The sequence below is a fragment of the Eriocheir sinensis genome, chromosome 51 (genome assembly GCF_024679095.1).
Source record: "Eriocheir sinensis breed Jianghai 21 chromosome 51, ASM2467909v1, whole genome shotgun sequence".
Lineage (NCBI taxonomy): Eukaryota > Metazoa > Arthropoda > Malacostraca > Decapoda > Varunidae > Eriocheir > Eriocheir sinensis.
In genome coordinates this window covers 10903221-10928361 of record NC_066559.1, presented here as the reverse complement: position 1 = coordinate 10928361, position 25141 = coordinate 10903221, and the positions used below count along the sequence as shown (strand labels likewise).

Here is a 25141-nt window from a genome sequence, read left to right as displayed (position 1 = left end):
ATGGCGGTGTGACTGCTGATTGCTGCGGGGAAAGGGAGGTATTGGCCATTAAAGTGCTGGCTGCCCCTTGTCGAGTAAAGTGCGGCCCGTTGACTCCGCTCGCAGGTTCACCGTTTCCACCAACTGGTCTGGCGGCGTCTTTGATCATGCTCTCTGTGGTTGTGGACGTTTGAATCCCTTGGTCTTGGTGTAACGCTGCCTGCCTCTCGTGCTGGTACAGAATATGTGCGAGGTGGGGATTGATGGCGAAGAGGGACGACACCACGAGAACAGTGATGATCTTTCCGAGGTGAGGGTCGTCCTTGTCTAAGTCCGCTAGGAGGGTCTCGAGATAGGGTGGGTACAGCAGGTCTTCCCACATGGACTCTTCCTCTTCGGTGGGCTCTGAGATTCCCCAGCCGAGGTCCGCCGACGTGCTGGGGCTCCAAAGCGGGAGAAGAGAACCGTTGTCATCTAGGTCTTTGTTGAATGGTGTTGGGAAGCCGTCCACCGTGTTTTCTACCAGATCGGAGGTTAGGGTATTGTCTAGACCATATTGAAGGTTAGTTGCGAAGCCATCAAGCATGTTTACTCCTAGATCGAAGGTTTGGTGATCCTCAACGGTGCCGGGGGATTCGTCTAGACTGCCTTGAAGGTTTGCCAAGAGTTTCAAGACTTCAGAAGATGGACCAGTGGGTGAGTGGGGCGGTCCCGTGAAGAGTGAGCCATCCTGCGTTGACTGGTCGTTGATGTGGTTGGTTTTATTAACATTTAGCAGACTTGACAAATACGATATGAGTGGAGAATCTTCCTGACCTGGTTTTGCATCACTAGAAGGCAGAGTGGGCAGAGCTGGGTAGTAAAAGATAGACGCCTTTTGATGTGGACTCACTGATCCAGGAATGGTTGCAGTGCCGCCACCAGGGAAAGTGCTGGGTGAGGCGCTGCTTGACTCATCATCGGTGGTCTTCGGGCTGGGTACTGACGCATGAGGGAGGAGGTGGTTGTCCGTGGCTTTGTCTGTGACCAAGGGGCTCCTCCGTGTGGATTCTGTGACTCTCTGTTGTGCAGGAAGAACGGTATTGTGAGTTCCTTGTCGTGTCTCGTGATGATCCTCTGAGTGAGTGTTCGAGAGGGAGCTTGTGCCATTCCCTGAGAAGAAGCGTTGTCCGAGTAGTAAGGGAAGGAGAGGCGGCAGGAATGGGTTGATACGTGTCAGGTTGAGGACTGGCTGTGGAGAAGGCGATGAGGTGACACTGTTGAGGTACTGGGTGTCGTTCATAGTCTGAAGTGACGTTCCCAGATGACCTGCAAACGTGCTGTCACCATACCCAAAGGACTCGTTCGTGTTACCCTGAAGTGTTGTCCCCAGCTGACCTCCAAGCGTACTGTCATCAAGCGCTAGATCCTGCAGGGCCTCCTCTAGAATGCTGTTAATCAGGAGTGAATCCTTGAGAACATCTTCAAGTGGAGGGATGATTGGTTCAGGGTCGGAGAAGCTCGCCCCAGGAATCGGTCGGGGCAAAAAAACCGGCCTAGGCGTCTGAGGGTCTCTAGGTGGGTTTAGAGGAACTTGTGGCCCATAAAAGCTTGGACCAGATGGACGTGATAAGGAACCAGAATAGGAGTTCAAACCCATGGCATTTGTATTGGCCGCCGATGACTGTTTTAGCGACTGTGATGGCCAGGAGTACAGCTGTGGGTGTGAGCTACCTTGGGGATGGTCTGGCGGTGGTGGAGGGGGTTGAGGGTAGTCGAGGAGGTTGAGGTAATCGAACAGATTGGTGTACAAACTCAGTGGGTTGTCTGGGGAGGATACTGGCGATGGGGACAACTTCAGCGGTGGTGCAGGTGATCCCGAAGTACGAATGGGACTTGGGAACTTGGACGGCTGACGTGATGGGAGTTGAGGGAGACGCTGGAACGCCTCATGAAGAATCGGGTCATGTCCTTCCCGCTCTGAGTTCCCCTTCTGTTGAGTTGTGAGGCCACTGTCAAACGGACGAACATGATCCTGGGTATGCTCTTGGAAGTCGTGCATCGCTATCTCGCGTTTAAGATCCTCCAGCCACTCAGGACTCAGGAACTCGAAGGGCTGAGAGTCTCCTGAGTCTAGCTGCGGCGACTCGGACGGATGTGGAAACGTGGATTCATCAGGGAAGAGTGGAGGGATGAGAGGGAAGGAGAGGGGTGGTTGCTGAGGGTGAAGGGAGTCTGAGGGGGGCGGGGGTTGAGCTAGAGGAGGAGGAAGAGTGAAGTTTTCGAGGAAGGGAGGAGGGATGAGAGGGAAAGGGAGGGATGGTTGTGAGTGAGACCCTGAGGAATGGTTATACTGGGTTGTGCCATGGTGGAGGGGGAAGAGAGGGAAGGAAAGAGGCGGGTGTTGCGAGTGTGGCGAGTCTGAAAACCCACTTAGAGAATGATTGAAACCAGTTGCTGAGTGGGGGAAGGAAGGAAGAGGATCGTAGAGGGAGTTCTGGGGGTAAAGAGAGCTTGAGGAAAGATTGAAGTGGGTTGTGGGGTGGTGGAGGGAGGGGAGAGGAGCAGAGAGGGGTTTTTCGGGGTTAGGAGAACTTGAGGAAAGGTTAAAGATAGATGTGAAGTGGGGGAATGAAGGAAGAGGATCGTAGAGGGAGTTCTGGGGGTAAAGAGAGCTTGAGGAATGGTTAAAGTGGGTTGTGGGGTGGTGGAAGGAAGGAAGAGGGACAGAGAGGGAGTTCTGGAGGTAAGGAGAGCTTGAGGAAAGGTTAAAGATAGTTGTGGGGTGGTGGAGGGAAGGGGGAGAGACGGAGAGGGAGTTCTGGGGGTGCGGTGAGCTTGAGGAAAGGTTTAAGTGGCCTGTGGGGTGGTGAAGGGAAGGGAGAGGGACGGTGAGAGGGTTCTGGAGGTAAGGAGAGCTTGAGGAAAGGTTTAAGTGGGCTGTGGGGTGGTGAAGGGAAGGGAGAGGGACGGTGAGAGGGTTCTGAGGGCGCGGTGAGCTTGAGGAAAGGTTTAAGTGGGCTGTGGGGTGGTGAAGGGAAGGGAGAGGGACGGTGAGAGGGTTCTGGGGGTGAGGAGAGCTTGGGGAATGGTTAAAGATAGATGTGAGGTGGTGAGCAGAAGGAAGAGGGACAGAGAGGGTGTTCTGGGGGTGCGGTGAGCTTGAGGAAAGGTTTAAGTGGGCTGTGGGGTGGTGAAGGGAAGGGAGAGGGACGGTGAGAGGGTTCTGAGGGCGCGGTGAGCTTGAGGGAAGATTAAAATGCGTTATGGGGTTAGGAAAGCTGGGAACGGGGGCGAAGACGGGTGGTGATGACGCTGAGTGCTGAAGAAGAGTTGGTGGTGGTGGTGGTGGTGGCGTGGACTGCTGGCGTACGGGGCTGTGTGACGCCAGGGTGTGTGAGGACAGGAGGGTCAGTGTGCCGTCCTCTGCGCTCCACACCTTCAGCCTCACGGGGGACGCCTCGGACTCAGCCTCGTCACCCTGCGCAGCGCCGTCCTTCAGGCCCGATGCGGTGGTCTTGGGGCCTGCAACATCCAGACACCGATTAGGAACATGATGGAAGCTCTTACTAACGTCTTGCTGAGAGCTTTACAGGTGAACACAGACACACTAGACTATAGGAGAAGGTACAAGAGGTCAGCCAGAGACATCATAGGTAGCACATAAGCATACGAAACTATATGAGAAGGCTATAAAGGGTCAGACAGTCGACTTGATAGGTTCACAAGGATGCAAAACGTTATGAGATGGCTACAAGAGGTCAGCCAGTCGACTTAAAAAAAAAATACAACTAATAAGATGTAACATGCAGCCAACTTTCAGACTCCAGACACTTACTGATTAAAGAAAGAAGAGGAGGAAGAAGAGGAGAGAAATAAGGAGGGGGGACTTAAGAAATCTGAGCCTTAATTTTCACCACTGTATAACTCCCGGATCACACACACCGATTAACAGGTTCACAAGAGTACAAAACTATATGATACGAAGGAGTACAAGAGGTCAGAGAAAATGCCACAAAGAAACTATTGTACCTTACCTCAGATGTCACTCGTCTTACTGATGCCTCCAAGTGCGTACGTGTTGCCTGATGGTATGTGACAAGTTATAAAGTAGGTTTGATCTGGCAGCATACAAGAAGTGACGTGTAGTATATGTTATGTGTAATGTGGAAGTGTCGTTAGTGTTATTGAAGTGTATAATCTGATAGTGTACATTGAGTGAAGGTCGTATGTCTCGTTTTCTTTTTGCAATCTCACACGTCAGTCAACAGCCAGTTAGTTAGTTAGTCAGAGAGGTTTGGTTACAGTGAGTACGTCTTTATTGTTAGTCATTGATTGATAGTCGTGTTTCGTTTCCTCATTGCAGTCAGTTTCACACGTCAGTCAGCAGTGGGTCAGTTAGTCAGTCAGTCACGGCCCACAAGTCAGTCAGAGAAGTTTGATTACAGTGAGTACGTTTTTATTGTTAGTCATTAATTGAAAGTCGTGTCTCCTTCCCTCATTGCAGTCAGTTTCACATGTCAATCAGTCAGTCAATCACGGTCAGCAAGTCAGTCAGAGAGGTTTGATTACAGTGAGTACATCTTTATTGTCAGTCAGCCATAGAGTAGCAAAGTATATACAAGGTAGCTGAACACGGCGGTAAAAACTAGAGGTAAAGTTTGGGGTATAGACCAAGCAGCGCGTGGCCCCAGTGCTCATCTCCGCATCACTGACCCCAAAGAGACCTCATCTCCGCTGGAAGGGGTGCGGGGAATGCTGCAACACAGACTCGGGAACAGACACTTGCCCAACCAACACCGGCCGACCCTCCGCCAGCCCCCACACCCGCACCAGCACGGACGCCGGCAGGAGTTGCTGGTGGTGGTGGGTGAGGCTGACTGATGGGCGGCTGTTAGGAGTGATTGGGTGCGGAGTGACGGGGTGAAGAGGGATTGGGGTAGTAGTAGTAGTAGTAGTAGTAGTAGTAGTAGTAGTAGTAGTAGTAGTAGTAGTAGTAGTAGTAGTAGGAGGAGGAGGAGGAAGGGATTCTGTTTCAGTAGAGTGGACATAGAGTGGAAGATCATGATAGAAAGAGGAGGAGGAGGAGGAGGAGGAGGAGGAGGGACGAGGTAACAAGGGCTTAAAATGCAGAGGAAAAAGGGGAGATAAAGAAGAAGAGGAAGGAGAAGGAAGGGAAGATAAAGAAGGAAAAAGAGAAGGAGGAGGAGGAGGAGGAGGAGGACTGAAGATGATTGACAACAGAGAGCCTGGTGGGTGAGTGGTCGTGTGGTTGTGGTCGTCTTGGTCGTAACGAGTGGTCAGACCTTGAGGAAGAAAGTCAGTCTTTGTCAGAATGTCAAAGTCGTCTTCTACTGGTCCAGGAAAGAGGTCTGGGTCGTGCGGATGGCTGGTCGTGAGGTCGTGAGAGGGAAAACCAGTGTCAGTCAGCAGAACGCTAAAGTCGTCCTCGTTGTGTCCAAAGAGATAGTCGTGCTGCCTAGTCGTTAGGTCTTGAGTGGGAAAAGCAGTCGTAGTCAGGTCGCTAAAGTCGTCCTCGTCGTGGCTAGAGAAGAGATCGTCGTAATGGCTGGTCGTTAAGTCTTGGAAGGGATAAGCAGTCGTAATCAGCTCGCTAAAGTCGTCATTGTCGTGTCCAAAGAAGAGATCGTCGTAATGGCTGGTCGTTAGGTCGTAAAAGGGAAAAGCAGTCGTAGTCAGCTTGCTCAGCTCGCTAAAGTCGTCTTCGTGTCCAGAGAAGTGATCGTCATGATCGCTAGTCGTTAGGTCTTGAGAGGGAAAACCAGTCGTAGTCAGCTCGCTAAAGTCGTCCTTGTCGTGTCCAAAGAGATCGTCGTGATGGCTAGTCGTGAGGTCGTAATCAATCTCAGTTAGAATGTCTTTGAGTCCAGGGAAGGAGGAGTCTGTGTGGTCTAGGGTCAGAGGAACCACTTGGGGTCTCGAAGTTGGGGCGACGGTGTAGGGCCAAGTGAGGACCTGAAGGTTAGGGAACTTCAGCGGCGGAACACCCACAAAACCCTGAGACGAGGCACCCTGAGACGAGACACCCTGAGACCCGTGTCCTTGCTGCTCCTCCTCCTCCTCCCAAACAGTACCGTAAACATCGTAGTACTCACTCAGGTCGTCAGTGTAAAGGTCGTACTCTAAGTCATGGGGGACGTTACCTTCTGCGGTGGTCGGAGAGTCGCGGTGGAGGAGATCCGGCGCTTCTTCTTTCGTCCCATTCTCTTGGTCTTCAGTCGAGTGGTGGGGTGGCTTCCTGGAGTTCTGCGTACCGTTGTGGCCAGAAGACGGAGGAGAAGACGATGATGATGACGAGGATGAAGAAGTTTGTTTTTCGCTGTTGCCTTGGGTTGGAGATTCGTGGAGGAAGAGATCCTTCGTCCCGTCCTTGTATCCTTCGTCAAGCTTCGAGATCAGCACGCCGGTGTGACCCAAAGACGATGACTTAATGACGAAGATTCCCGGTTGTGACTGAGGGACCAGAGATGAAGAGATGGACGTGGAAGAGGTGGTGGAAGCTTTGGTGGCAAGTGAAGTGGAAGATGAGATATTGAGCGCCCCACCTGACGATGGAATAATCCAGGACGAGGATGCGGAAATGGAGGTGGAGGAACTGTCCGTGTCAGTGGAAGGATTTGTAGGTGAAGCGGAGATCGAAGTAGTCAATGTGGACGTAGTGGATGGAAGGTTGGCTGAAGAGGCTGTGTTGACGGTACTGGTGGAGGCGGTGGAGGCGGTGGTAGTGGTGCCGGTGATGGTGGTGCTGGGGCTTCCAATCGGTGGCGTTAGAGGTGAGGATGAGAAGAGACCACTGAAAGGAGGAAGGAAGGATGCGGTGTTCTGTTTCTCAGGCCGCAACTCTCCTCCTCCTCCTCCTACCGACGTTCGAGTTAGTAAGACCCCTGTAGGACGTTGGCTTGGGTTAGGGAGGCGGGTAAAGAGAGAGGCTGTGAAACGATCCACTCCCTCCTCCTCCACCTCATCTTCCTCCTCCCTCAGCTCATTCAGAACCATTTGCAGCATCTGGGTGTCGGCGGGAGAGATGGTTACCGTGAATGGGACCCCAGTTTGAGAAGGATAACTGGGAGACGTTTGTTGTGGCCTCTCTGCTTCGTTGGTTTCCTTTCCACCTCCTTGAAGGGCAGACTGAATGAGCTCAAATAGAGTAGGCGGTAACTTCGAAGTGCCAGGACTCCCGAAGGGCCTGACAGGATAGGAGGGGCTTGCCGGTGTGTTCCAAAACGTGGGAACTCCGGTGGGATCTCTGCTTACAAAGGGGGGAATAGTTGAGGATTGTGGACCAGGTTTCTTGGGCGAGGAAGTTGATAGAAGTGGAACTGGAGTATATCGTGCTGGTGTAGGATCTCTGGCTACGATGGGGCCAATAGCTGAGGACTGTGGAGCAGGTTTGTTGAGCGAGGAAGTTGATAGGAAAAGCGGGACAGAAGGATAGCTTGTTGGTGTAGGATCTCTGTTTACGAAAGGGGCACTAGAAGGGGACTCTGGAGCAGGTTTCTTGAGCGAGGAAGTTGATAAGAAAAGCGGGACAGGAGGATAGCTTGTTGGTGTAGGATCTCTGTTTACGAAAGGGGCATTTGTAGGGGACTCTGGAGCAGGTTTCTTGGGCGAGGAAGTTGACAAAAGCAGCGGAACTGGAGTATATCGTGCTGGTGTAGGTTCTCTGGTTACGAAAGAGGCAATAGCTGAGGACTGTGGAGCAGGTTTCTTAGGCGAGGAAGTTGATAGAAGAAACGGAACTGGAGTGTATCTTGCTGGTGTGTCCCAAGACGAAGGGCCTGCGGTTGGGTTCCTGCTTATGGTGGAGGTCTTTGGAGGAGACGTCGTGAGGGAGGAGGGAGATAGGATAAACGTGGAGCCCCCTTGAAGGATGTAACTTGGTTTGGGCTTTGGCGGAGGAGTCTCAAGCGAGGGTGTGGATAGGGAAGGCGTAACATCCTCTTCTATGGCGTCCACTAGTTCGGGCTTTGGAGGAGATATCTTAGGCGGGGAAGTGGTCAGGGGGATAGCGGCACCCTCTTGCATGGCGTTATTGGGCTTGGGGCTGAAGGTAACGAGAAGACCCCCGCTGGAGCCCGGTGTTGGGACCCGGGTCGTGGCAATCGTTTGATAACTCGGCCGCCATGTTAGGATAGACGACAGAGGGAGAGAGCCTGAAGGACGTGGTGAGCTGGGTAATGTCTCAGCCGTAGAAGAACTAACTCCCGCGGGGTCTGAAGATGGTTTGACTTCGGATGCGGCTCCTGAAGAGGGCGTGGAGGGAAAGGAGGTAGAGGTTGAGGAACTTGACTGAGAGACAGACGCCGAAGAAGTGGTATTGGCCGTGGCTGGAGAGAGTTCCGTATAGGGCGGTATCCAGGTAACCAGGCCTTGAGCGGAGGAGACCGGGGGCGTGGTGCTGCTGAGGGTGAAGATCTGAGAGGGAGGGTACCACGTGACTGCAGGAGGAGGCGGGGCAGTGGGTTGTGCTGCCTGAAGAAGCGGTGGTCTAAGGGTGGATAATGTGGGGAAGGTCTCTGATGGGGTGGTTGGCGGGGAGGAAGGCGATCTGGTGGAGGTGGTGGTGGTGGGTTGAGGGGTTGAGGGTGGGGTGGTAGGTGGTGGTGGTGGTTGTGTGGGCGGTGGTGATGATGATGGTGGTAGTGATGGTCTTGTTGTTGTTGTTGGTGGTGGTGGTGGTGGTGGTGTTGATGGTGTTGTTGTTGGTGGTGGTGGTGATGGTGGTGGTGGGGTGGGTGGTGGTGGTGCTGAAGAAGGTCTTGTTGGTGGTGTTGTAGGAGGAGTTGAAGAGGAGCGGGTTGGTGGTATTGAAGAGCGAGTGGTGGTGGTTGGTAATGATGGTGGTGGTGATGGAGGTGGTCTGGTAAGTGATGTCAGTAGCGGTATTGAAAATGGTGTTGCAGGTGGTGATGGTGGTGTTGACTGAGAACTGGCTGGTGGTGATGCAGATGGTTTGACTGGTGTTGATAATGGTACTGGAGGAGGTGGTGGTGGTGGTGATGGTGGTGTAGATCTAGTTAACAGTGGTGATGATTGCGTCGGGTGAGGGTTGATAGGTGGTGCTGGAGGTGATGTTGGAGGAGGTGGAGAGGGCGTGGTGGTGGTGGCGGTGGTGGTGGTGGTGGTGGTGGTCAAAGCAGGCCGGGTTGACAGAGTTGACGAGACCTGAGGCTTGACTGGCTTGGGTGGAGGGTTGGAGAGGGTGGAAGGCTTGGAGGGGGTGGAAGACATAGAGGAGGTGGAAGGTTGACTTGTGGTAGTCCTTTCCACACTAATACTTGAAACCAAACTCGCATCAGGAGGCGAAGAAGTCTTTACATTAGGAGTCTCGGGTATCGGAGTAAGAGGCTGAGGGTCTTCTGTCACTTCCTTGCTAGAGTTGACGGAGGTCCGTGTGTCCAAAGGCGGTGCTGTGTTCGTGGTAATGGCGGTGGTGGGAGAAGAAGGCTTTACGTTAGAAGAAGGATCGGGCAACGGGGTAAGGAGTTGAGGCTCTTCTGCTCCTTCCCTGCTGGAGTTCTGTGTTGTGTTCGTGTTTGAGTCAGGCAGGAGTGTCGTCTGCGTGTACGTGTCAATGGTCTGATGCGAGCTGAGAGTCGTGGCCTTTGTTTTGTTGCTTCGCTCTGCCTGTGAGGTCTTAGGGGGAGGCAGGACGGGAGTGGAGGCTGTATGGGGTGGTTGAGAGGCTGTAGTGGATGGTTGAGGAGGTTCAGTGTTGTTTAGACGCTGCAAAGACCCACCAGGACGAGTTTTGTTACGTAGCTCCGCCGGTGAGGTCTTGGCCGGAGGAGTCGAGGGTCGCATCTTCGTCGGAGCGGCTGGTGGTGCAGGAACCGGCTTGTTGAGGACCTCAGACTTCACTCCCGCCAGTTTACTGTTGGCAATCTGCAAGCGTATGTTGTCATTGGCTGCCGGGACCCACGTGAACAAAGGGGAGGACTCAGAGGAGGAGTCTGTGGAGTATGTCAGGCTATTGAAAGGGACGAACGGCCGAGACTTGTCCACGCGGGGAGAGTTGAAGTTCCCGGCGTCGAGATCCCATTCCTGTCCCTCGGTTTGCCTTCCGTGGCCACCGCTGACGCTGCCATTCTCGCGGCCAAGATCAAACGGTGCCTCGGTTCGCGTCCTCCCATTGTCCCAGTTGATAATGACTCTGCTGTTCTTTTGGAGGGGGCTGAGTGCAGGGACGTATTGTGGTTCCTCGGTTCCCTTCCCGTGGTCCCTGTTGATAATAACTCTGCTGTTCTTGTGGAAGGGACTGGCAGGGACATATGGAGCATCAGTTCGTCTCCCATAGTCTCCGTCGATGTTGGTTCTACCGGCCTCCACCAAAGGGCCGCCAGCGAGGACATTAGCTGCCCCCATAAGAAGTAGGAACAGTGTCACTTCAGCTCCTGTCCATCGTCTAGTCGACATGCTGCCTCCTTCCCTGCAAAGCAAAGGACGATCGGTTATTCTTGTGTATGGGAGCGGTGGAAAGATCTGGGGGTCGGCGATGAAAAACGGGGCGGTAGGGAGGTGGCAGGGTGACGTTAGGAGACATTAACAACTTACAAGATCTGAATGACAAAAGCTATGCCCCTAACACCAAGGCTAAGCTAAAGGAACACGTCTGCCTTATAGATATTAAAATTGAAATAAGAATGATAAATTAGGGCATGGGTTAATTGTTTTGTTACGTAGTCCGAATTCGAAGTGGGAAAGGGTGCTGGGAACTCACCTGGGAGCTATAAGAGAACGCGAGTCTGGAAAAGTTTGGGGACCGCTGATGTAGAAAAACTAGGTAGATAGGTGTGTGTGTGTGTGTGTGTGTGTGTGTGTGTGTTCCCCTCTACCTTCCTTCCTTATACCAACACCACCACTACCACGAACACCACAGTAGTCTAGACCCATTCATGTAATATACGTAACTTCCTTAATAACAGTCATGCGGTGTGAGGTGCGACAAGGCGGCGTAAACGGGGGATGATAACCAGGTAGCGGCGAGGAGAGGAGAGGAGGAGGAGAGAAGGGGAGGGGCGAAGTGGTGATACAGCCTGAAAATAACTGTTTCGAGGCGGTGGAGGGGGACTGGAGTGGGGCCGTGCATGGCTGGACTTGGCGCCACCGTCTGCTGCCTTCCGTAACAATAGTCATCGCCGTAATGTCTTCGTTATCGCCTCCACCATTACCTAACACTATAACGTCTTCGAGTTCGTTGTGTTACGCCGATGTTTTCCTGCTATGTTTATTTGTTTATTTATTTATGTATTTATTTATTTATTTGTGGGTGCTTATGTGTCTTACGCGTAGTACTTCTGTAAAATGCAAACATGAGATGAAAGAAAGAAGGACACACACACACACACACACACACACACACACACACACACACACACACACACACATTTGTTAGTATGTAATAGTGGGCTTATGACTCGCAAATCCCTTAATGCTCGGAGAATTTGTGAATCACGGAAGCGGTTGTTTTTGTTGTTGTTGTTGTTGTTGTTGTTGGGTGGATATAATTATCGAATACACTATAGAGGAAGAAGTTGTGTATTAAAAAGAGTCATAGAGTTAAAAAAAAAAAAGATAAAAAGTTTCAAAAGTCGGAATATTTACTACGAACTTGACTCAATTATGTGGAAGTGTAATTAAGAAAGATCACACACACACACACACACACACACACACACACACACACACACGTTACGCTCCCATGCCTTTTTTTTTCTCTTTCAACTTGGTGTCACGCTAACCGAGGAAGAACATTAATAAGTGTCTCGATGTAACAGCAAAGGAAATAAGAAGGTTCAAGATATCGGGTACGTGTGACGCCTGGTTGGCTGGGTGATGTATGATGCTTTCCGGGTTAAGGATGGAAGGAAGGAAGGAAGGAAGGAAGGAAAGGAAGGAAGGAGGGAAAGAATGAATGAATGAAGGAAGGAAGGAAAGAAGGAAGGAAGGAAAGGAAGGAAAGGAAGAAAGAAAGGAAGAAAGAAACAAAGAAAGGAAGTGGAAGAGAAAAAGAAAGAAAGAAAGGAAGAAAGGAAGAATAGATGAATGAATAAATGAATGAATGAAGCAAGGAAGGAAGGAAAGACTGAAACAACAAAATAAAGGAAGAAAGAATGAATGAATGAATGGATGAAAAGGAAATAAATAAAGAAAGAAAGAAAGAAAGAAGGAAAACGAGAAGAAAAAAAGAAAAAGATAGAGAAAACGAGAAAAAGAAAGGAAACTGAGGAGGAAAAAAGAGAAGAAAACGAGGGAGATGGAGAAAGGGACAACAACAACAACAACAACAACAACAACAACAACAACAACAAAACAAGTGGGGAGATTATAATGATGATGATCAAAAGTCAATTCCAATTAATATAAAAATACATGAAGATTATGCATTTCTTTTAATTTGTGTTTATTTTCTTCGTCTTTTTCTTCTTCCTTTTCATTTTCTTCTTCTTCAGCAAGGTCAGAACACACACATTATATTTATTTTAATCGCCCGCAGTTTCTTCTTTTTCTTCTTCCTCTTCGTCTTCTTCTTCTTCAACAAGGTCAGCAGAACACGCACATTACATTTCTTTCAATCTCCTGCAACTTCTACTTCTTTTTCTTCTTCCTCTTCGTGTTCTTCAACAAGGTCAGCAGAACACACACATTACATTTCTTTCAATCTCCTGCAATTTCTACTTCTTTTTCTTCTTCCTCTTCGTCTTCTTCAACAAGGTCAGCAGAACACACACATTACATTTCTTTCAATCTCCTGGAATTTCTACTTCTTTCTCTCCTTCCTCTTCGTCTCCTTCATCATCAGCAACCTCAACAACAGGGTCAGAGGAACACACACACACGTACGCACTAGTTCACAGCAAAGGCATCCATCTATCTTTTTTTTCCCCCGTGATTTCTTCAGTTTGATCTTCCTCGATGCCACCAATCATCGAGGAAGCGAACCGCCGCGCAACGATGCCGGCGCCGAGGAAATTAAGGGTTGGCGCGCCCGACCGTGGAGCGAGGAAGAAACTGCCGCTGCTCCGTGCATGTGTCACCTTGCTGCTGGCGATGGTGGTGGCGTGAAAAGTAGGCTGACTGTAAATAACTAATGCAGCTTCTTATTTTTTCCTCAACCACAAGAACAACAACAACAAAACAAACAATATGACAGAGTATACGACGACCATCTTAATTCTTATCACGATCTCCCTTCAGTCTGCTCTTATACAGAATCCCTTCCTAGCTCCTCATCCTGTTAACACTACCACGACTCCTCCTCCTCTTCCGCCTATTACTACTACTACTACTACTACCACTACTACTAGCCGACTACTACTACACATGCACATAGATAGCCTACTGATATGATGATGATGTGTATTTATCTGTTTATCAATCTCTAATATATTATTTGCCCGTAGTCTTTCCTTTTTCCCCGGTAATGTGTTTTGATGAGCGGACTAAACACATTTAGTACCAAAATAGTACCAAAGCTAATATAAGTCTAACACCACCACCACCACTACCATGCACCGTTACCAACACAAAATTGCATCCTCTTTTAATTAACTCTTCTGATTATTCCAGTTTCTTTTACTACTCCTTTATTTCCCTCCTCCTCCATCGCTTCCTCTTTCATTCTACTTCTCTGATTCCTATTTTTGTTAACATCTCCTTTCTTTCCCTCTTCCCCCGCCTTTAATCTGCCTCCATTCCTCTTCTGATTCACATCCCATTACTGCTCTCCTCTCCCTCCTCCTTCGCCTCCTTTACTCTTCTGATTGATATCCCTTTATATATACTGCTCCTTTCCTTTCCTCTTCATTCTGCTCCTCCTCTTCCTCCTCCTCCTTCAGTCACAGCTCAGGCGACACATCGACAAGCTATTGCAGCCATTATCAGAGCGTGGGTGTGAGAACGGAGTCAGGAATTTCGAAGACACTGATTGAGATGGGAGTGATTGTCTTGTGTGTGTGTGTGTGTGTGTGTGTGTGTGTGTGTGTGATATAATGGTTGACTGTCGAAATTAATTGCTGATATATATTCTTTGATTTTTGATAATGTATCGGGTTTCATTTACCTAAGATCGATATTTTCTTTCCTTTTTTCCCTTTGCTGTGAGGAGGAGGGGCGGGGGGGGGGGGGAGAGGAAAAAGTTGGAAAGTTTCGTTTAGTCGGCGCAACATCTGTGGTCATATGCCGGAGAGAGACAGGAGGGGGAAGGAATTATAGGAGAAGGTAACAGATCCCAGGAGACGGGACACAACCCCCGATTAATACCTGGTACCCATTCACTGCTGGGTGGACAGGGGCGTAGGGTATCGGAGGGGGGGAGGAGAGGGTACTGGGTTAATGTAATGGATATGAGCACCTAGGCTACGCGCAGCTTAAGCGTATGCCCCTTAATATACATGTGAGGAGGCCCTGTGCCCTTACAGAATTATTCGCTTTATCAAATTGCACTACATTATATTTTTTCTCTCAGTTCCATAAGGGAAAGTCCATGACGAGGGCCAACTGTAGGCTGTGGGGCAAAGCTGCGTCTTATATTTATCTATTTCCGACCTAAAAACCGTCTCCTCCACCTCGATAACTAGATTCACTTATATTTCTCGTTAAAATGGTTAATTAATTGGTCTTATTGCAATAGTTAAGTGTCCCGTCAAAAAACGATAAATACAATGTAGTGAATACGATAATTTGTCAAGCTTGCTATGGGGGCCTTGGCTACCTATTAGATCCTCCGTGGCAATACCTATTAAAATGAACACAACTTAGGAGTGGCGCGGGCAGACACAGAACACATCTAATCTCTGTACACTTGCGTTTCTCTCTCTCTCTCTCTCTCTCTCTCTCTCTCTCTCTCTCTCTCTCTCTCTCTCTCTCTCTCTTTCATCAACTCACCTGGCAGTACCCATGACGTGTTGCACGGCGCCGGTCCTCGCTAGAACATATTAACAATAATGCGATTTTTCAACTTATAAACTTTTTTTTTTAGCTCACTGCGACGGACGAGTGATATGGGAGTGACTTCAATTTTCACAAGTATCTACATAACTCATAAAACAAGCATGGTGGTATTGTCTTTCTTCATTTTAAGCTTCGTTTCAGAGTTTTTCGATCACAGTAGCTTATCGGCTTTGTCTTTCTTCGTTCTAAGCTTCGTTTCAAAGTTGGTAATATCTTTTTTTTTCCTTCTAAGCTTCGTTTCAGAGTTGGTAATGTCTTTTTTTCCTTCTAAGCTTCGTTTCAGAGTTGGTAATGTCTTTTTTTCCTTCTAAGCTTCGTTTCAGAGTTGGTAATGTCTTTTTTTCCTTCTAAGCTTCGTTTCAGAGCAGGTAATGTCTTTTTTTCCTTCTAATCTTCGTTTCAAAGTTGGTATAGTCAGTTTCTTCGTTCAGAGCTTCGTTTCAGAGTTTTTCAAGCACAGTAGCCACGAGTATCAGGATTTCACACACTAGTAAAAACGAAATAACAACCAAACAGCAATGAACACTCCTTACGGCGGTGCGTCTCTATTATTGTAACAGTTATAAGAATGTTGGTCAGTTGGCGGCGGCGGCGAAGGTGGAGGAGAAGAGAAGCGGTAAATGGCCAGCGTGACGCCTTGTGGAAGAGTGAGACCGGTAGCACTGATGAACGGTCCCTCCCTCCCTCACACACACACACACACACTTTTGTCGCGTGGCCATTTTTCTGCCTTCACGCCTCTCGCCTCTGCTTCCTCCTCCTCCTCCCACACCTTTAGTTCATTAGCACGTCTGTTCTAATAGGCGTGGTCGTGGGAGAGGGTGTTTGACTTCGAAGTTCCGCTTATCACATGCCAAATGCCAAATGCCAAAGAGGAGATTAATCGGATTCTAATGAGTTTTCTTTTTCTTTTAGGTTTAAGGTACAGAATGGTCAAACTACCACCAGTCATTAAACTACCCTTGGAAATGCCCGAAACTCCTACGAAAGCCTTGTAAGATTTGTGTGCTTGGGCGTAGAAATGTTTAAAAATATAACCCTCTGTGGCGTCTGTTGTGTTAAGCCAGGTGCATTTTCCTCCCTCCCGCACCTATCGATAGAGTATTCATAACTATTTCTGCGTGGTCATCTATTTCATCAACTTGTTTCTTTCCCTCTTCATGTAACTTAGGGTCGTATTATAAAACATTTCGTCCCGCAAGCAAGCACACATATTTGACAAGGTTTTCGTAGGAGCTGTGGGCATTTCCAGGGACAGTTTTCTGACCCTCGTGGTATGACCCTTCCTCTGTACCATGAACCAAAAATACCACACATAAGAACCCGACTGATCTACTTCTGGACTTTGGAAATAATTGATGTGAAACCCGAAAGCGTCTGACAATACCGACCTATATAGAGTTTTCCAATTTTCAGTTCCCTGCGTGAGGAGCATTGAAGTCACCGATGATGGATTGTACTCAACCCCTTGACCGCGGATTTCCTACAAGAAGACCTCACCAAGCTACAGGAATGGAACAAAAAGTGGCTGCTACAATTCAATGAGGAAAAATGTAAAGTCCTGCACCTTGGGAGAGGATATCCAGCACACCAATACCACATGGGGGACACTCCACTATCCACCACAGAGGCAGAGAAAGACCTGGGACTATATGCACCCCAGCACTTGTAACACGACCCAACAATACTTCCCTCACGCACAGTAGTTAAAAGGTGATCAATGATTCCACCCCCACCCCCCCTCATTTCCCGCAAGTAGATAGTTAAGACTTAAAAATCTCTGCCAGTTACAATACCGCGGTGCCCTCTCATCCAGAACGGCCGTGAGCTGGGATTGAACTAGAAAACCTCTCAGTTACGAAAAAAAAATTACCCCCGCAGCTACCCGGCCCACTGACACACCAGTTAACTTTTTTTTTTTCTCCAGGTGATGCACTCGTTTGGAAATCTACTAAAAGCCACTTGACTTGTTGATCGGATGCTGTACTGTAAGTCATATCCTGTTGACTGTACCATGTTGCCTGGCATGTTCTATTACATCACACACTTGCCTATCTTCAGTAAGCTACAAATCCTATATACATAATTTACATGAAGTCAGGAAGTTATAGAAGTTGACTTATGCACCAAATTTAAAGACCCCAAAACCCATTCACGGTCCTACAAGAGGTTTGTGGATCATGTGCTGAGAGGCCCTGCTTTGACCAATAACAGTTTTGTAACCCATCACTACACCAACAGGACACTTCTGATTCAATGCATATATAATGGGTAAAATTAAATACGTACAGGTATATTGGGCAGAAATAGATCACTGCATATATATCCTGGGCTTAAAATGGTGATAATAATAAATAAACTGCTAGTATACCTGTCTCCTAACCCTAGAGATTGCAGTCCTTTGATATGATGGACGTGGCTGGCTAAAATTACACTATAACTACCACTACAGTTACCACTCACTATACAGCAACAACCCACTACACTACATAGCTACACCCTTCACTTCACCTACACACTATTACCCAACTACAACCTATTAGGCTATTACACAACCGAAAATACAACCAACTACTACTCATGATACAACAACCACAACCCACTACACTACACAGCTACGCCCTTCACTACAACTACGTTCTACTACCCAACTACAACCTACTACCCATCTACACCTACAACCCACTACATCTACAACCACCCTGATCTTTACCCGTGTTTTCAAGTATGGAAGTGAAGCATATCAATCATTATACACTGTGATGTTTATTTGAATGGTACAAATACAAATACACGTTAGTCAAGTTGGAGTCTGATGATATCTTGGTCTACCCACCCTTTTTTTTTCTTTTTTTTATTCCCTCCTGCTACTGCTGCTGCTGCTGCTGTATAAGATCTTGCAGTGGTGGCTGGGGGCTCTTTGCTAGACAAGGGATGCCACTAGCTTTGGACAGCCCAGCTCGGCCCCTGTGAAAAAATAATGAAAATAGCAATAATAAGAATTCACACACACACATTTATTTTCTGTTTTATATCATTTTCATCTCTATTAGTCTATGCCTTTTAAGGTCTGAGGAAATACTGTAAAGGTAAAGCTTTCTACTATAATGGAAGTAGTAATAATAATAAATCATATACATACATACATTTGCTTTCTGACTGATATAATTTGATCTTTAAATTATTCCATGTCTTTTAAGGTATAAGAATAATGAAATGGAAGAGCTTACAATTCTTTTCTTTTGTATATAAAAAGATGGCACCTCAAAAGAAAATATGAAAAAAGTAAAAGTAAAAAGGGAAGAAAATTGAGAAGCTAAAAATGGGAAAACAAGAAAAAAAGACCCCTCAAAAAAAAAAATTTTTTTAAATAAATAAAAAAAAAATACTGCTGGCAATGCTCCTAGAAATGATAAATAGAATAACCAGAAGAGGGTCAATACAAAAACCACCATTCAATATTTAAACCCTATGTAAGCTCTGTCCCTTCCCATAAAGAACCTGTCCCCACACCCACCTCGCTGTATCTTGCGGTGGCCTTCTTCTCCACATTAATAGACAGCATTTGTGTGCGGAAGCTGAGGGTCTTGGTCTTCTCGATGAGCTGCTGGTACGGCGAGACAGCCTGCGTGCCCATCACCACGTGGCCCTGCTGGGAGTCTATCTTGGCGTCCAGTTTGGCCTGTCGGATGAGGTTGACGATCCACCGCTCGGCTTCCTTGGGGCTCATGTTCAGTTTGTCGGCGAGCATGCTGCGAGGTAGAAGGTAATACTGTGTTATCTTTTATTATTATTTTCATTACAGTAAAATAGAAAGCAGCTCAAGAGTGAAAACAGAAAACAATAACAAAAAAAGGCCCACTAAGCATACAGAATTGAGTGCCCAGAAGAGGGTCTGTTTAGGATGAAGAGGTGTCTTGATTCTTATTATGGACGATGTGGGTAAAGGGACCCCAAATGGTGGTTTAAGTATAAACACAAACTTTTCAACATGTATTTATCTGTCCAGAGAAAAGGAAATCAAGTTACCTCCTGCAACTGTTATACCAATTACAGGAAGCCAATTCTACGTGGACTGGTGTCTCCTGGAAGCCTACTACCCATCCACTAATCAGTGATGACTTGTCAAAGCATAAAGTTTACTGCACCATAATAAGGACAGTAGATTTTTCTATATACTTAATAATTTTTTACTATTATTCTCACTACAATTTTTGTGGTAATAAGAATAGATGAAAGTGGGTTGAGGAGGGACAAGCTATAGAAAACCCTACACTATAGAAACAACTAACATAACCAATGGCCTCTTACTCCCTTTTTTGTAGTGATAAGGATGGATGGACAAGCTTAAGGAAATACAGCACCTTGCCAACAATAAAGACAATCAATCAACGGTAACTCACTTTATACTGATGCACTGATGGATTCTGCAGAAGAGCTCGAAGATCATAAGTCGCGCGTTCTCAATGAAGTCGTTCTGACAGGCCACCAGGAAGAAGTCGTTCTCCAGCACGGCAGCGCACTGCTGCAGCTTCTCCTGGGCAGCGTCGAAGTCAAAGTCAACGTAGAGATGGGCCAGGAACTCTGTGATGGGGTCCTTGTAGGTGTAGCTCTCCTGCTGGATCACCTTCACCAGGTCCTGCAGGGAGAAGATGGTCCATGTGAATACAGAAAGGAGTGTTACAATTATTATCATTATTGACACTGAGATCCGTGAGAAGCGCGTCAAGGGAAAACCAAAAACTGACCCAAATAGTCTACTTGATGAGAGAAAACTGTTGGAATAAATACAAAAGTGTGTGTGTGTTCAAATTATTATCATTATTGAGGTTCATGTAAAGGCATCAAGGGAAAATAAAAGATTGTCAGAGACCCAAACAATGTCTAATCAATGATAAGACTGTTGGTGTAAACATAGAAGTGTGGGTTCCAATTATTATTATTATTATTATTATTATTATTATTATTATTATTATTATTATTATTATTATCATCATCATTGAGATCTGTGAAAAGGAATCAAGGGAAAATAAAAGTTTGATATAGACCTAAATAGCCCCTCAATGAGCAGACAGATACAAAAAAATAAGTGACTGTAAAGTGAGAATAATAAAAAGGAGAGGACAAAAAAAATCCTGACAAGAATTGTCACTACCACCCTCACATTATAGCTATCAAACACAATATTCATCCCCATAAAATACTATTATTATGGTCATCACCCCATCTTCATAACACCTTCGTGCCTGGTGCTACAAGAGATCAAACACAACTGACCTTCATGGCAGCCCTCCTGCTGTTCTTGTTGATGACCACGGCCGTCGCCAGGTAGCGCAGCACATGGGGACACATGGTCTGCAGGGCGTTGAGGTATGGCTGCTGGTACAGGAACATCTCGATGATCAACTCGCGGCCTGAAACAAAACAAGGAAAATCACCCAACATTGCAAGACCAAAATAATTGAAAACTCAGAACACTACTTTTTATACATTTTTTACAATCCTTTGCTACGTACTGTATGCAGAAGAACCAGCAGGCTTTTTTGCTTTCTCTCTTTTTGAATCATTACATATTTTTTTCTGTAGCTGCCTCCTTTCCTGACAAAACAAAACACACACACACACAGCCAGAGTAACAGAATGGCAACCCAGGATGTAGAAAATAAACAAACCAATCAATCCCTCCTGGCCTACCTTTGGGGTGGTTGAAGAAGACGAAGAGTGACCAGTGTATGAGCCATGTGCGCTGCTGGAGGGCCTGCAGCGGCGAGGTGGTCATGTTGCTCTCAATGAACTCTTTGAGGCGGTTCAGATCTTCGAGGGCGTTCTCCCAGTTCTGCGTCAGGATCTCCGAGGCAAGCTTCCCCCACAGCCCATTCAGGAAGTTCTGGGATGAGAAAAATGACAGAATGATGTATGATAAAATGTGTGATACAAGGGAATATTATGTGGGAGTTATGTTTATTATTAGGCTTATTGTTATAGAAATTATGTAGTGAAAAGGAGATTGATAGTACTTAAGGGTAAACTTGACAGACTAAAGAAAGCATGATGAAGTTATACAGAAAGACCAACAACAGATCCTGGGGCTGGACTGAGAGGCTGCTGATGATTAACCAGAATTTAAAGTCACCATCATGAGAATAAGGCCAACACCAGCTAGCAGGTAAAGAGGCTTGTTATTGATGGGCACCAGACTCACACTCAACCTACCAACCTTGGCCCTGAACAGAGGTAGCTAAGGAGTAAGAATTGAGCAGAATGGAGAGCAGCCACTAGAACAGAACAAAACCACACAGGTAAGTAAGTACAGAGGCATTTATAACAAGTGGAGAAATGTGCTGTACCAAAGAGGCTTTCAAAACAGGTGGAGGAATGTGCTGTACCTTGTCACTGATTGGCACGAGGCCACGATGGAGGTACAGGTAATCTGCTGCGCCAGAGTAGTTGCCGCACTCGTACTGGAACTTGGCAAACGAGTATAGGGTGTCCAACATCTCTGGGCGGAACTGTGAGTGATAAATGAGTGAGTATGAGTCAAACATCATTATACCTACAGTTATTTTCATGTCTAAACACCACAACCTAGAATGAATGACAAAGGTAACTATACCAAAAGGTGCTCTGCAAAATTATAAAAAAATGATCGTGCCACAAATTGGAAATCGCTGAAAAATGACTTAGGAGGCACTCTATTTATGAGGGTGAAGAAATATTTAAGGAGTATCATCAGCTAGATTATATAGGTGACCAAATATTTAATGAGTATCAACACCTAGTTTACAAGGATGATCAGATATTGAAGGAGAATCAGCGGCTAGATTACGACTGACAAACTATTCAAGGAGTATCAACAGCTAGAGTTTGCTTGAGAGACCCCCCAAGCCAAGTGGTGACCTACATCGTGGTTGTCTACAAGGAACTGCATGAGTGTGCGGTGGTCCCGGGAGTTCTGGAGCTGCTTCTGGACCTCGTTGTCACTGAAGATCTTGAAGATGGGCTCCGTCTCCGTCTGGTGGAAGAGAGATAATCAACTTAGTGCTAGATGCTGTGATATTATGCTTAAATCATATGGCTATCACCATGTCTTTCTTGAAGAGTAGAACATAAATAGAGGTACAGTAAGGCTTCAAGTAATACATGCCCAAATATATAGAACGTAAAAAAATTAAAAAGAAAAAAAAAATTGAGGCTGACCCACCTGCAGCCGCTTCAGCTCTGAGACGACCCGTGACCTGCGCTCCGGGAGCTCAGCGGGCACAACCTGGTCTGGGTAAAGTGAGGTGTGGATGTCCATGGCGAAGTCCACCATGTTGGTGCTGGACAGCAGCTCCAGCTTGGCACGCTGAAGGTCAGTTTCATCGTAGATCTGGAGAGAAGGTCACAATACAAACTTGAGGGGATATGAATTATAAACACAAGACTGCTAAAATTTCCTGATAGAGCAATACTAAAACCTGTAGAGTAATAAGTATATATATGGACTAATGGCTTCCCTACAACCATGTGAAAAAAATCTGCAAAAAGCAGTAACGATATCACCCGAGAAAAAATTAGCATGAGGCAAATTATTTAAAAATTTCCTGCATTCCATAATTATGATCTTTATGAATATCTATAACTTCACCCGTCTCACAATAGCACACAAAGATGTTTATTTCTGATATTTTTTCTGTTTTCAATTAATGTACTAATTATTTCCCATGAAATAACTAGTTTCCTGAATTTGTCTCCCTCCCTCCTAAAATCTAGTGATTTTATTAAAAAAAAAAATTTAAATCAAACACATTACAACTCAACATAAGTATAACTTATCCTCACAATAAACATGCAAAAAATGAGGAAATATAATCACTTAAGCCTTCACAAGACCTTGAGAAAGGCAGACTCTGCCGCTGCCTGGACAACTGACCGCCACAGTGACAACGGCACATAGCAAAGCGGGTCTTCTTGATCTTGATCTTGATAACCACCTGCATTTATCATAAACAACTGAGGGGCTTTGCCCCCTCTTGATAACCCCACGTACACAGCTGTCGTGGTGCTGCAGCCACGGCCTCAACCTGCCTCTCATGCTGAACAGGCCGCCCCCACGACCTTACCCCCGCCCCCTCCAACGCGGTGACCCGCTGCCCTGGGCCCCCACCCGGCCCCTCCCACATGGTGACCCAGACCCCTGCACCCAGGCAACGTAACCCAGCTTCCCCACGCCTGGGCCACGCACCCGGCGGCCTGGCCTTCACCCGGTGCCAGCAGCCCTCCCCGAGGCCTAAACACCGCGCGGGGAACATTTTCCCTCCCCGGGCGGCCGCTCCAGGGAGTCGCACGCCGCCCAGCCCCCGCCGCGCCCAGCCCCTTTTTAGGCCCCACAGACGGTGTTCAGGGGTATTATAACCTTCACCATGACTACCACGACTCACCCCCTTCACGGACAAGAATTCCATCAACGGGAACACCAAATGGCGGTCCAAAAACGGCCCCAGCTTGGACGTGAGGTCGTAGTCCGCCATGTTTACTGACAGGGGCCGAGAGACTGCGGGCGCGGGGCCGAAAGTATTGCTCGGGTTACTTTTATCCAAGAGACCTTTATATGCATGTATGTAAATATAAGAATGAATAATTATGGTATTGTAGGATATTATTTTTATTCATTGTTATATATGAGCAATACTGGCAATACGGCCCGAAATTATTGTTCACGTTCTTTTCCTACATAGAGCTTCGTCAGTATATAAGTATGTAAATGAACGACTAAATATGGTATTGCAGCAGTATATTATTGTTAGTTAGTGTTATATAAATGATCAATACCGGGAAAAAAGACCACAGGGTGAAAAAATATTGCGTCATCATCATCATCATCATCGGTCTCTTCCTGATTACTATAAATGTTATATTGCATTAAGTAGTATCTATGTATCGTTAATAGAAGCAATGTGTGATCCATCTATTAATACTGGAATGAGTCATGTCGTAGATGTAGCAGTAGTAGTAGAATTAGTAGAAGTATATAGTAATAGTAGTAGTAGTAGTAGTAGTAGTAGTAACACTAGAAAACCCTCATTGATGTAAAAAGTCAACTTCCAAAACGTGGCCATGAGAAAACGATACAAAATTAACCCTTTCATTATAGCACCAGGGACAGACTCTCCGTGGATGTGGCATTTTCTGCGCAGAGGCAAAAAATAACAAAATAAAACTCATCCCACACACCAAGACCTTTCAATCAAATGCTGTGGTTGCTTTGTCACGGATATTTATTTTTTCCGAAACATGGTATGGTACAGTAAAATGACAAAGAAAGCTCTTGAAAAATAAAAATACGGATTAAAAATGTATGCATGAGAAGTGTTAAGGACCATTTTATGTCTTTTCAACACCATCGGAGGTGAATCACAGAGGCAAGGTTTCTATGGACAAAAGGCTGTGTGTGTGTGTGTGTGTGTGTGTGTGTGTCCATCAAGCCAAACAGTTCCATGGTATATATTTTTCACACACTGCATTTTCCACGTTTCTTGGGTAGCTACATATGCACTTAAAATCACCCACATCCAGGGCAGGAACTGAATGTGTGTCCATCAGTATAACGAATCTTGCGGGGGAGAGTAACCAGCTTGACAGAGGGGGGAGCTGTGCTGGAGTGATGTTACTGTGTCTGTGTAAACCTTAGCTTCAGTGTGCACATCCATGCTGAGTGAGGTATGGTTTTGTTCCAGTGTTTAGCCATCAATGGTCATGAATTTGTGATTGTATACACCTTGGTGATGATATATATTTGTGCATACAAGAAATAGTGTCAAGCATTGGTGATACAAGGGGGCATGAACTTCACTGGACCCAAACACTGTGGCTGCATGAGTAGTGATCCTTTTAAGTAAGTAACAGTGACAGGAGCTGGTTGTCTCATTGTCAAATGCTTCAAATTTATCATAAGCAGTGTTAAATGCTTTGGCACACTGGTTGATGCAGCTACTCTGTGGTCCCTTCTCATGCACTTTAAAAAAAATTCACTTTGATATGTCCAGGCAATAAAAGCTTCACTTGCTCCATGATAACGGACATGAAGGATTGCACCGAGTGAGCGCGGCCACACAGGCTCCTCGGCCACCCAGCAGCGGTGCACCGGCCGGCCTGGCGGCTCACATGTATTGGCCACACATACTTCTCATAAAAAAGCAGACTTGAGGACCAATTTGTAAAAATGATCATA

The 25141-nt window shown here is 46.8% G+C and overlaps 2 protein-coding genes across 2 annotated transcripts; both read right to left on the bottom strand.

Moving 5' to 3' along the window:
* Positions 1-8996: 8996 nt before the first annotated feature.
* On the bottom strand, positions 8997-14879 carry LOC126982432 (mucin-2-like). Its single transcript, XM_050834477.1, has 3 exons — positions 14866-14879; positions 9145-10237; positions 8997-9041 (listed from the first exon to the last, which is right to left on the bottom strand). The coding sequence occupies exons 1-3, from the start codon at positions 14877-14879 to the stop codon at positions 8997-8999; spliced, it is 1152 nt and encodes a 383-aa protein (XP_050690434.1).
* A 2802-nt stretch (positions 14880-17681) lies between these two features.
* LOC126982725 (eukaryotic translation initiation factor 3 subunit E-A-like) lies at positions 17682-23521 on the bottom strand. Its single transcript, XM_050835024.1, has 9 exons — positions 23352-23521; positions 22133-22300; positions 21833-21943; positions 21318-21440; positions 20626-20818; positions 20209-20345; positions 19335-19570; positions 18449-18683; positions 17682-17898 (listed from the first exon to the last, which is right to left on the bottom strand). The coding sequence occupies exons 1-9, from the start codon at positions 23439-23441 to the stop codon at positions 17872-17874; spliced, it is 1320 nt and encodes a 439-aa protein (XP_050690981.1). The 5' UTR covers positions 23442-23521; the 3' UTR covers positions 17682-17871.
* Between the last annotated feature and the right edge of the window lie 1620 nt (positions 23522-25141).